The sequence below is a fragment of the Toxorhynchites rutilus genome, chromosome 2, assembly GCF_029784135.1.
Source record: "Toxorhynchites rutilus septentrionalis strain SRP chromosome 2, ASM2978413v1, whole genome shotgun sequence".
Taxonomy (NCBI): Eukaryota; Metazoa; Arthropoda; class Insecta; order Diptera; family Culicidae; genus Toxorhynchites; species Toxorhynchites rutilus.
The window spans coordinates 76,560,024-76,573,277 of NC_073745.1; the positions used below are offsets into that span (position 1 = coordinate 76,560,024).

Below are 13,254 nucleotides of genomic sequence, written 5' to 3' on the forward strand. Positions count from 1 at the left end.
ATAATCAAATCACAATTCGCAAACGAACCGAACATCCCTCAACCCGTTCAATTCCGGGTGCGAGTGTGAAAATACTGCTCTCGGCGCGTTGGTTGATTTTATTTCCTGCTGTGATTTCCATTTTCATTTCGATTTTATATCAGTTCCACGATTGTCACATTTGTGTTTCGGATTAAGGTTGCACATCTCTCCTCTGTCCGCCCCACGGGTTCGGTGCGAATGAAGGGCATCTATGGGGAAGGGCACAGTAAAGCTACTATCGATTTCACTCGTTATTTCTGCGCTCGTTTGACTTTTTTTCATAGTGTTCCCTTACATGAACATTGTGAGCGAAGATAAACGGGAATTAAATTATTCTCGAGTTCCGTTCGAAGCGAACGGGATTCGTTAAGTCGATAATTAAATTTTCCCATCAACAGGCGGGAGTTTTTAACTACATAAAATTAATCAATTAGTACTGAATCATGACTGAAAGAGAGACAGGTTTTTTTTACTCATATTGCTTCATCAATTTGAAAAAGTTGTGACACTTGACTCACGCTCTATTGAATCTCCGCCGAACAGATCTACGAGCTGACCGGGCTACCGTTCGACAACCGGCTGATAAATGTGCCCACCGTGGTCGCCCCCATCGAGTCGAATTCTATCAGAAAGCCCTCCAAGGTAACGGCACAAAGCTCGACAGATAGATCATCTTCTGTTGCTCCTCGGGAGAGACGGAAACTTTTACTGTCCAAGTATCGCTAGATAAACAGTCGAACTACTTGTTCAACGAAAAGTAAACACCACCCACCAACCAACCCACCTCGATCACCGCCATCAAATACCAACCAGAGTCGTGTGTGTAGTCGTACGTTCGATGTGTCACTCAACTTTGGAATCGCTCATCTGCTGCAAAAACGCACCATTCTGAATAAATTTCTACTGCTCTCGATTACATCAGACAAGAAGGATCTTCAATAAAAAAAAACAATAACTGACAGCAAAATTGAAGTTTGTTTGGAAGTAATTCTATACTCTTTTTTGGATCTTTTCTATTCTTCCATCCCACCGAGTGCTTTAACACAAACACACAACCACAATAAAGTGAGTTTGCTTCGTCCCACCGAGATAACCTGTAGATTTCCACCAGAGTGTTCGATCTCCAGCCGCCCCCGCCCACGTGTGAATGCTAGTAGTCACCTGTTCTGAGTCACACATACAGCGCCTTCACACGGTGCCACGTCATTAAAATTTTAAACCTTCATTGACTGAAAAATCTCGCCCGAAAACTTTCCTCAATTGTGTCACTTTCAGTTGTGTGAGAAAATCCACCATCAGTGTGCCCCGTTTAATCGTAGAGTTTACCATATTCATTTATCAGCGTCGGTCTTTGGGGTTGATTTTTCCAAATGAGCAGTTATTACTGTTGGCGGAATGTTTACGATGTTTCGCATTGTGTTTTGAAAAGCTCCATGCAACGAGCAACTGTTAGGTCATTCATATGGTGATAAGAGGTAACGTCCTTTCCGATCGATTATGTGTGGAATTGTTCAACAATGAATTCTGAAGTAGGGCAATTGTGAGAAATTATGGAAGACTCCGAATAGTGTTTAGAACAGACGAATATGAAATAAACAGAATTAAATTACACTCGACAAAAAATTAGATGAGTACATCAAAAAATTATAGAAGCAAGATCGAAATTTAGGTGGCAGTGGCGATATCGTAATCAATGAAGTTTTACCGAGGTGCGATTATTGGTAGTTGAAATCTGAAAAAAAATGAAAACTATTGCTTTGACAAAAATGGATTTATTTAAATTTTTTAGACCGTTTTCAGAATAGCATTATAAAGTTTTTTCGAAGAAGTTTTAGAAAATCTGTACAAATCAGCAAATTTGGATCAAAATGTACTGGGAGTAAAACGAGCAATAATACTTGTGGAATGAACGGTTCGTGCTTTTTTTTATGTGAAAATGTTCATACATGGGTAAATGAGTGTATATTTTTTTTCTTTTTAAGCAGAGTTTTGACTCTGCCTGGGACCACCCTTTTGCTACCGTGGATTTTTTTTCCTCCAGATTTTGGTTGACATCGATGATGGTGACTTGTCGGTTGCTCTTATCGTCAACCATCATATCTAGACGGTTGTGGGGGATTTAAAAGTCGGTAAGAGCAATTCGATCCCAGTACTGCTTGAAACGGTCATTCAACGTGTTCCTGTCAAACATATCGCCTGCAGTATTTTGTTGAAAAAATCATGTCCTGGATGGTTTTTTTTTTTAAACTGCTAGGTTTGTAGGTTTTATAGTATTAAAGCTATTTTTTCTAAAAAAAGATCAAAAACCTGATTTTTTTTTAATTTTCTGACTTGAAAACTATAAGACCTACAAAAATTTGGTCGACGAATTTAAGGTTGGAAATTGTTTGAGTTTTCTTTAGAAAATGTCGAACTTTTTTTTGCATTTTCATTGAAAAATTAAATGATACTAAAATTCATTTTTCTCAAACAAATATAAGGTACACCGTGGCAAACTGAAACGGTTTTTTCGAAATTCAACTTGAAAGTTATCCTAATCACAATCACTAAATTGAAATCTATTTGCAGCATATACAAGGTATAACAGATGAGTCTCGATAAAAAATAGAGATTCACACTGGATGTTAAAAAAAAATTATATTTAAAATGTTAAGTTCTCATATGCAATGTTTCAACTTGTCCCGTAGAGTAGTCTGATACACTCAAAGTGGGCACTACATGCTCAAAACTAATATACGAAACGATAATATCAAGAATACTATTTTGGACCCTTGCATGCCACTCAAAATGATCACTAATGAGGCTTATAGGATCATTCCAATATTTATATTACGTAACGCACTCAGGAAGGGAGGAGGGGATGCCTTGTGGAAACTTGTTGAGAAATAAATCCAACTAAATCTTAACAATTTTATGCAAAAGAGCATTTGTTGCATGTTATGTGAGAAAGAGGGAGTCTAAAACAGGAAACAAATAGCGTTACGTAATACTTGAACGACCCCTAGTCGCAAAATTAACCAATTTGACTGTGTATTCATAAATTACGTAGAAAAGGAACGAAATATGGATAATTCTAATTTTTTTGTATTCGTTATCATTCATGCATACAGCAATCACCAACAAACAACGTCCGGTACCTGTAACGCGCAAAAATGTTTGTTTTGATTTCAAGAACGAGCAAATGTACAAAGGGGTTGATTGCGTTATGGCATTCCAATGTTCTGGTAATGACTGTCATGAGGTGGGTTGAAAAGTAATGTTCACTGAATAAATATATCACGTCAACCCTAGTAAAACTTATGACTTCCGTTTTAACTTACCCCAAATTTCAACTTACCCCGGTGTACCTTATTTTTTTTACATTCTGCAAAAACTATATGGATAGCCCATACAATTACCAACCAGTCATCCATACATCGGATGAAGGGCACTGAAAAAAGGAAAGAGTTTTTTTTCTCACAATAACTTTTTCACGTTTTCTTTGAAAAATTGCTACTAATGTTTTCCTCGTAACATTTTTGTTTATAAATTATTACGATTGAAATGTATTGCAAACTTTTTTCCATTTAGGAAAATCTCAAGAACATGTCAAACGCGAGAATTTACACACAAAAATATTCGAGTAAAACAGTATTTTTTTTCAGGAGACTTGTTTGAGAAACCCCATAAATTCAATTCATTCATTCGCACTTGCGAAAATAAAAGCCAAAAAACTGTTTTTCTCAAAGTTTTGACCTGATCCTCTTGTTTGCTGCTATCAAGTTCGGTTATTACACCCAAAACATATTATGTGAAAACACTTTTTCATCAATATGACAGTTTAAGCTCAAAATATAACGTTTTAAAGTTGGTAGACTTAGGGGGTTTCTCAAACAAATGAGAAATCAGTGGTTTATTTATCGGTTTGAAGTGATTCAATTCAGTTATATGAACCCCTTTAATGTTCATAATGTTCATACCAAGTAATAATGGGGATGTTTATAAGTTATGCTCTGCATTGAAAGAGAAACACTGCATAACACTGCATAACATGGAACAAAAAAATTCTGCATAACTCAAGAACTAATCAAGTGAATGAAGTCAAATTTGTCATGAGGAGGATAGAGGGGGTGGAAAATGTTTTTAAGGTGATTCGACACTTCTCCCCCCTCTTTAAGGGGGGCTGCCATTTAAAAGAAACACAAATTTCTGCATAACTCAAGAACTAAGCAAGCAAACTGAACCAAATTTGACATGTAGAGATGTTAGGAGGCAAGATTTAAGATGTCAACATTTTATTATATTTTCTGTATTCCATGAAAGGGAGCAACATGTTATTTGCAAGTGACTGAAAAATCTTGAACGAGAATTGTGTCTGAAAATAATTTGATATTACAATGACGAGTTTTGATAGAAGCACTAAGGAATTTACAGTAAAAGAAAATTGTAAAGGGGTAATTAGAAGATCCATGACCGTTCGCTTAGCAATAAATCGTGAATGTTTGAAGATACTGACAACAAAATCCATTTTGGGCTGAACAAAACTTGCCGGGTCAGCTAGTATCATATATTCTAAGATACGAGAAAAAAATCTTCGTACAGAACAATGCTCTAAATATACCGACAAAATTTAGACATATAAAAAACAAAATTTGAATAAATATAGGGTTGGGGAAAAAGAAATGTCGTATTTATGATTGAAATTTGACGCTTTATTCAACATACTTAAAATTATCCAATTTAAGTCAAATATGCGCCGTTTTATTCGCAAACTTGTTGCTATTTAGAAGGCAACTTCATTATCTCCCCCTTATAAAACCCCCCTCCTTATTTGCTAAAAACTCAGACCGTCAGTTTTCGCAAGCCTCTATTAAGGTCAACTTAGTATCACCAAGAGCGTTTTGCATGGACCGGAAGAGATGATAACCATTTGGAGCCAGGTCCGGACTATACGGTGGGTGCAATAGGGCATCCCATCCGAGCTCCCGTACCTTCTGGCGGGTCATCAAAGATGTGTGAGGCCGAGCGTTGTCCTGATGGAAAACAACACCATTCCTATTGATCGTTTCTGGCCGCCTCTGGTCAATCGTCTGCTTCAAACGGTCAAGCTGCTCACAGTAGAGAACCGAGTTGAGGGCCTGGCCATAGTTGAGCAGCTCATAGTGGATGATTCCCTTCCAATCCCACCAAACACACAGCAAAACCTTCCTGGCCGTCAATCCGGGCTTGGTGATGGTTTGGGCCGGCTCACCGCGCTTCGACCACGATTTTTTTCCGTTTAGGTTGTCGTACGTGATCCACTTCTCATCACCAGTCACCATCTTCTTCAAAAATGGGTCGAGTTCGTTCCGTTTCAGCAGTGCATCGCAGGCGTTGATTCGGTCTAAAAGATTTTTTTGCGTCAACTCGTGTGGCACCCAAACATCCAGCTTTTTTTTTTTGAATCCAATCTTCTGCAAATGGTTCCAAACGGTTTTATGGTCTATACCAATGAGGTACATATCGAGGTAAAGCAGTAGGCGAAGTATACTTGTATTCGCATGCAAAATTTCGTGTCGTAATTATTTGCATTCTCTATGAAAAGTATATGGAATAAACAAAACAATGTTCAAAATACTCACGTTTTAATAATGATTTGAGCCAAATTTCTCATGAAATCTTGCAACGGTTTCTTTTTTAACAGATGGTTATTGTATTGTTACTTTACTCCATTACTTATATGGTATAAAGGTCCAGAGAGCAGTCGTATTCTTAGGCCTCGGAAGCATTTACATTTTCGGTGAAATGCTGCTTAAATGAACACTATTTTCCCAAATCTCACACTTCGACACTGAGACCCATAGTAATAACTATATGGTACGGTAAAACTAACGAAATTTCGTTCTATGGCCGTGAGGGAGTGGAAAAGTTGTACTTAAATATCACTTTCATTCGTCACACTATATTCATAATCAGCGAGAACATAAATAAAATGTATGTTTCTCATTGATAAAACACATACTGAAAATAACATTTTCACATGGATATGGTAGGCAATCGAATATAAACACAAGGACTGACGTCACTATTTGAGAAATAGTTTTGGCAGCGCATGCTATGTCGCTCGAAAAATCACCATCTTCATTACCTTTTTTCCAGGACATTGGGTCTATACCCAGTTCCTGGCCAATCGAGAGAGTGCTCACATGCCGGTCTACTTGGATGATTTCAACGATTTTATCGGTTTCCACGACGATTGGCCTACCAGAACGGGGAGAATCTTCGACAGCCAATACACCAGAACGAAATCGATCAATCAAACGCTATTCTGTGCGAATCGTTACAGTATCGGGCTTCGAATTTTTTCGGCCGCCTTCGTTGCAGTTTTACCTCGCAGGTATTAAAAACGTAAAATATGGCGAATTTCTTGCTTCGTGGGCTCCATCTTTGACGCGCTATAACTTGAGACTGAAAAAGACAGTCACAACCAGTGCTGAAAATATTCACGTTCACGACATTCGAATTCAGCGAATTGCTGCCTTCCTTGTATTGATAACCTACTGCTCAAGCGAGAGTCGATAAATATGAAACAACACTGTCAATGAACCCCAGTGGAATGAACATCAACATCAGCTTGCCATGAAGTTCATTTTTCATTTGCACCTTCCTTTTCGTCATGGTATTCGTAAGGTCGAAAAAGAAGATCATTGCGTGTTAGTGAAAATCAAAGCACAAAATTCAACGTCACCAATTGAGAGTAAAATCGATTAATGGTAAAGGATGGCAATCCATCACACAAAATTCTTGTTTTTGGCGAGTTCGGCAATAGAATGTATAGAATAACTCTTGCTACGTTTTATGAATCTACTCACGATTGCCCGGAAATGACATACACCACCATTTATATGTGCAATGGGTGACACGTTTTCAATAAAAATTCACTGCAAGCGATAAAGATCAACTTAACGTTCGTGATAATCACCTGAAATTATTGACAGTAATGGAAGTGCCTGAATGCAGGCTTTTCGAAATTCGTTCATGCTGTTTTCGAACAATATACCAGACAATGCTCATGCGTCCCGACTCTTGTGTTATACTCATTATGACAGATATGGTGTTGAGTTTCAACAGAAGAGAATTCATCCGATACTGGGAAAAATCTAATTCCTTCATTCGTGAATAAATTTTGATAATTTGTGGCACTGGTCACAACACTGTCAACACGACACTTGTGGCACAGATTGTCGTCATTAAATAGCCGTATAGTATGATCCGATGCGATAAGTACAACACAAGATATGTTTAGGTGTTGCCATCTATTGACAATATACGACATTTGTTTTTCCCCAACCCAATATTAGAGCAGTACTGGGTCTCTAAATTCGAAATAAATTTTTTTTAAATATTTTTTTTCGCGCAATCCTCTTAAAAATTCAAGAAAAAATTACGTTACATGAGGAAAAAACAACACATGCGAACGCATTTAAATAAAAATAAGAGCAAAAGTGGGTCTTCAAGTAATTTTTTTTCAAAATTTCGAAATGCCTGAAAATGCATTTTTTTTGTACCGCAAAAAATACTCTAAAAATTCTGGAAAAAAATCACATATACCTAAAATAGACGTAGGAAGAAATTTGAATACAAATTAGTGTAGTACTGAATCTCAAAATAAAATGAAAATAATTCAAAATTAAAATAAAAAGTAATTAATTTTTTTTAGTGTTTGATTTTTCGATGAAAAAATTGTTTGAAAATATTGATCGAACATCTTAGTAAGATGTTATTTCAAATATCTAGGAAAGCCGTAGGAACACATTTGAATATGAATTAAAGTAGTACTGAATCTCTAAACCCCAAAAAATTTTTTTCAAAATTTCAATATTTTTTTAGTACTTCAATTTTTGATGAAATTTTTTTTGATAATTTTTCTTGATACACCGTAGTAGTAGCGTTTGTGAGATGCACATTCAGTATTTTTTTCAAGTTTTTATCTCGAAGCTTTTGAGGATGGCGTGAAATAAACGAAAAAGTACGTTTTTCACCATATACCATAGACACCATAGATGTTAAACCACATAGTTCAAAAAAACCGCCAAAATTTCTTATTTAATATCCTATACAATATTTGCCATACAGCTGGTGATTTGGTTTGGGGGCACCTTCTTACTCCCTTACCCGGCCAGGCCGTTTAAAAACTTTGCGGAAGAGTAGATATTTAATTGCAATTGTCCTTTTGACATTTTTATACAAATTAGGTAATACAGTCATGATGTGTTGCTGGAGTATACATTTTATATTACTTATTTTGAAATTTGAAAAAAAAACATCTTCATACACTCACAATTTAACAAAATGGTTCAAGAAGAGATTTGAATAGGAAGAGGATCCACGACAAATTGACAGCATCAAGGAAGCACTAACCAAGGTTCAACTGCGTACAACAACCAAGGCTGCTTCCACTCTTTGGAACATAGTTGGAATCAATGTTTTGAGATTACAAGCTTACTTGTGAATGTTTTGATGGATGTTCGGTTGGTTATAGAGAAGCTTTTAGGGCGTGATGGGAGATTATGTCTAATGAATAAAAAAAAACCTATAGGCTTGTAGTCTGATGCAATTTCAGTCATTATAGAGTTATTAAACTTTCACAGTGTTTGGCTTTGGATGTCCACAACTCGTCCTGAATAAAATAAAGCTACCCTCACTGTACTCTGTAAAATAAAGTATCATTTCAGAGGTACTTTTACTACTGTTTTTTTTTTGTTTGTGGTTCACGTTGTTTGTGGTTCACGTTTTTTTTTTTCAAACATTCACAATAAACTTCATTGCTTTGAGTTAATCTAATTAATCCTCTTAGGCTGCTTTACGTTTCGTTATCTGACACAAAATTGCTAGCTTATTTACTTCCGTGGCAATTTCATTCCAAGTGTCTTCAAAAATCACGAATTCTACTCCATTGTGTTCTCCTTGACAAGTGTTTGGAATAAACAGGCTGAAACCTTTTCTTGTTAAACGCGGAGAACTCAGTATGAACAGAATTCCGTCAATCGCCCTTCAAATCGTTAGAGCAATGTCGAAAAATTTTATCCATATATATTTCCTCTAAATGGTTTGCCTAATTCATCCGAGATATGTTTTCCGTTGACGTTTGATATCGATCAAGTTTTGCAAGTATAAGTCCCAGTCCTGTTCGCTTGTATTTTCAACCAAGCAAACCTATCTGCAGGTGCAATCGCGACTACGACTGTTGGACTACATTAGCACCCCTGTTAGGCTGTAAAGCATCTAGTCGAACTGCTCAATCATTCATCTCGTTGTACCCCGAGATTTCTGCTATATTCAAAGTTCACTTTGGCAATCACAGAACCTTCAGATTTATTGAATACCAAGACCCCTCAAGCCCCCATGTAGCGTGATCATTTTCTTCCACCGTGCAAATCATGTATCTTGGAGGCTTGGTACAAACTTTTGCCACGTACCCCTTGACATCGGTCCTCTATAGATCCTAGTTTGGTGGCCAAAGTCCAGTCATTTTTCTCGTTCTTCTCATTCTCGTCTTCGTTCATTTGAAAGACTCAATCTCAAAAAACGTTGCAGAGCCCACTAATAAAGCTCATGAATTTGAAGTACCTTGATACTTGGTGTATGTACAATCAATTATAATACCCCTATTTCACCTCACAGCTTATGTGAATCGCCTGAAACGCCTGAAAACGAAAGGTATGAACCGTTCATTCATGGAAACGCCTAGTACTTTGTACCTCCAGTACAATTTCCAAAAAGTGCTCCTCCAATAATCTCAAAAAGGTTGAAAGCATCAATACAAACATCATTCTTAAAAATTACCTACTTGCTGAAATATTTGCGAAATTGCGGTAGATTTTTTAAAAAAACCGTTTTGATAAAATTTGTTTAATTTCTCACCTCAATTTCAAAAATGGAAAATTTTGATGAATTCATTTTTGTCAAAGCAATGATGGGACATTATACAGAAAATTTTCCACGGTGCTTATCGATTTGCTATGCGATGATTTGCCATGAAATATTCTCAATCAAAATCCAAAGAATAACTTGTTTATTTAATGAAAAGAAGCTATGTAGTAAAATATCCTAGTATAAATAGAATCGAATAAAACCTAATTAATTAAGTTGATTGGATTTGTTATTGGCCTGATTTAGAAAATATTTCCAATGTCTTTGAATAAAAGAAAAGCCCTTTTTTTATTTCTTTCCGATACTGTTGTGCAATAAGTCAAACATATTTTCGTACGTAATTCCAAAAGTAGAAACATTAAGCTTAAAAATGATTTGTCACTTATTTATCCCCATGCGTTCATTTATAACGAAACACTGTTACAAGTATCACCTAAACAATTCGATGTAGTCCTTTGCTCCTCTAATTTGTTGTTGAGTGTACTCTGAAAAGTAAATTATTTATCTGAAAACGTATAGAATACATATGATACTACTTTTGCAAATTGATACTTCATATTACAGTTTACTCATCTTCTTGTTCATGGGAGGTTTGAACAAAAATTACAGCAGTGTATGAAATACATTTGAAATTGATCAATTCAATATCGAATTCGGAATTCAAATTGACAACTCAAATCGAAAATTTTTAATCCATCTCGATTGAATACAAACAATGTCACATCGTACTGAATAATTCATAATACCTTTTGAAGCCACCGTTTCATTTCCTCCTCGATTTCGTTCCATATTGCAACCCACCACACACCCATTATCGCAACCATCAATCTCGACAATTCCCTAACCTCGGTACGTGTGGGCGTGTATGAGAACATTTTGCATCTGCTGACCATCTGCTGTGATCTGTGATTTACCCCCCATCGTTCATTGTTTGCACACCCTGGCACCTCATTCCTCAAATCCGGCAAAAACACATAACAAACCCACACCCCGCTCTCAACTTGGTTGTCATGATGGTGCATCAACCCGGTTTCCACCGTCTGCGCCATGATTGCCACCACTTGGGGGAGGTGAATGCAGAATGGCTTATCGATGCCTCAACAAGTGGCATACAAATTAAAATAGTCATGCAATAGAGATCAATACCGGCGGCAGTGCAGTGCAAATAGTGAGCCAAAAAGTTGCACTCAAGCGCCCGGACAGAGAAAAAGGGTAAAACACCGACCGGATGTGCAAGAAATGGGGAAGAAATCAACCCGCAGCCCACCTTTCTTCCGTCGCCCACCATCGCAGGAAACGAGAAACAATGAATGATGTTGGACAGGAGTGGAAAGAGTACCTAGTAGCTGCATTAAAGGGGGTGGACATCTGAGGAGTGCAAATGAAAGTAAAACAATACAAAGTGTTCCATCGCATAGTGCAGGGAACTGCAACAAAACCTCCGCCTCAACGACTCGCCAAGTGATGAAGTCCGGGAGGAAGTACGAAACAAAAATATCATGTAAGCACGCGGGAGTGGAACACAAACGCCGGAACAATGTGTGGGGCATGTTGTGTTGTGTTGTGTGTATGTGTTCTCTTCACTGGCAACTAATCGGGTGGTGCAGAATGCACATTGTTAAATCAAATTCCGCAAATTCAAAGCATTTGTTGTAAGGGTTTTTTCTGTTTCTGGCTGTCTTTGCATTGTACGATGCCGTTGACATGAATTACATAAAATGTCACTAACGAAGTCATGTTGGGGAAGATGTAACCGCTTGTGAGATACAAACCTTTCAATCTAACCGAGTGGTGTGAATTTTGTGTTTGTTCTCAAGTGGGTGTATGCTAACTAAAGAAACGGATCAAATTTAACCTAATTGTTCCAGCCATCGAATTTATGTTCATCGCCTGACATTACTGACATTATTACCAGCAAACTTAACATGGTCATCTGTAGTTCGATCCGATCAAGCCAGAAGTCCTCCATCCATTGCCCCATCGAGCTCCAGATTGTGGATAGCGCTAGTGAGTTCAAACTTCAAGTTGTACCCCCAGCCCCACTTCCTAAGTATTTGTCGATATACATGCAAATCGATCTAACCACTTGTCCAATTTGTGTCTGCCAATCAAAACTACGCTTTGAATGGTGTCTCTCTAGCAATCGCTCGGAGCACGCAAGAAACAACAGCTCGGGGAATACAGACGGGTAAGAAGGACCGCGCTTATCACGTTTTCATCCAAAAGTGGATCATCCAAGAACTCACCACCATAGTTATCCGTTCTGTATGTTATCCATGGTCTGCGCAGCCCAAGCGTGACTTCAACGAGGAACCCACAAAATATTTTTGAAACCTCATGATATATCGTACGAGAAAATTATAACAAATCAAAACATTGATAAACACCGAAAAATTAACGATCAACATTATACATTACAAAAAACATTACTCTCGAGTTGAAATAGGATAGGGTATGACAATATACTTAATGGGCCACACAACCCTTCCTGGCTAACTGAAATGGATCGATATCAACTGGGTCTGCTGTTGAGTACCCTTTCTGTGCATTCAGCTTTTCACCATTTTCCACCGGTAGTTATCTGTGTTAATGTGTAAGAAGTGCTTCTTCCGCTAGTGATCTATGGAGCTATTGTCGTTCAATGCCTTGAATTGTTTTAGTGACGAATTGCCAGCGTTTTACATTACCATCAGTTTACAGCAAGAGAACCCTTTCGGCGACAGATGGTGGGTAACTATGTGGTCATGTAACATGATTGAAGAAAAGCCAAAAAGGTATTTTAGAATATTACCTTTGTTTGAAAAAATAATTATATTAGTTTTTACGAGAGGAATTTTCAGGGTAATAATTCAAACTGAAATTTTGTGATTTGACTTTTATAATACAACATTTTTTGAAATCAGTCTGTAAATTTATTATCACGATGATTCGAAAATCATATAAACCTACCATAATAAAAAAAGACCTGAATTAATTCATAAAAAAGGGAATGTATCGAAGAGAAAGGTTTTCTTGCATAAAAACGAAAACGATAATAAGCCTCACAAATCGGTTCATATCATCTCCAAAATTTTAAGATGTCCCAAATAAAAGTAAAATTTATGTTTCGAACGAAACATCCTGCTGTGGTAAGGATATTCGGGCACGGGGGTTGGTTTAGAACCACCCTTTCCTATATATTTTATTGCTTCTCTTCCAAGACGTCCCTTGTTTTTGACACAAAAAGTGTAAACCCTACATCTGTTCATAGCATATACATTTCGCCATCCACACCAACACTGCCATCATAATGGATCGAATTCATGAAATACCAGCGTATGTGCAAAAAAAAATTGCGCTTTT

The 13,254-nt window shown here is 37.2% G+C and overlaps 1 protein-coding gene and 1 non-coding gene across 11 annotated transcripts in view; both read left to right on the forward strand.

Annotated features, from left to right (window-relative positions):
• LOC129771625 (alpha-catulin) overlaps positions 1-13,254 on the forward strand; it is a 400,279-nt gene that overhangs the window by 355,134 nt on the left and 31,891 nt on the right. For 7 of the 10 annotated variants that reach the window (XM_055775469.1, XM_055775462.1, XM_055775470.1 and 4 more), the window contains 2 exons: positions 565-663; positions 12,053-12,485. The exons of 1 other annotated variant lie outside the window; for it this stretch is intronic. In XM_055775469.1, the coding sequence (XP_055631444.1) occupies positions 565-663; positions 12,053-12,166 (213 nt within the window). In that variant the 3' untranslated portion in view covers positions 12,167-12,485. Of the gene's footprint in view, positions 1-564; positions 1,087-12,052; positions 12,486-13,254 lie in introns of those variants that run through there. 2 more of the 10 variants (XM_055775465.1, XM_055775466.1) reach the window with 2 other exon arrangements.
• Positions 1,685-1,822, forward strand: LOC129772260 (U4 spliceosomal RNA). The gene has a single exon (XR_008742591.1). It is a non-coding gene; the product is annotated as a U4 spliceosomal RNA (small nuclear RNA).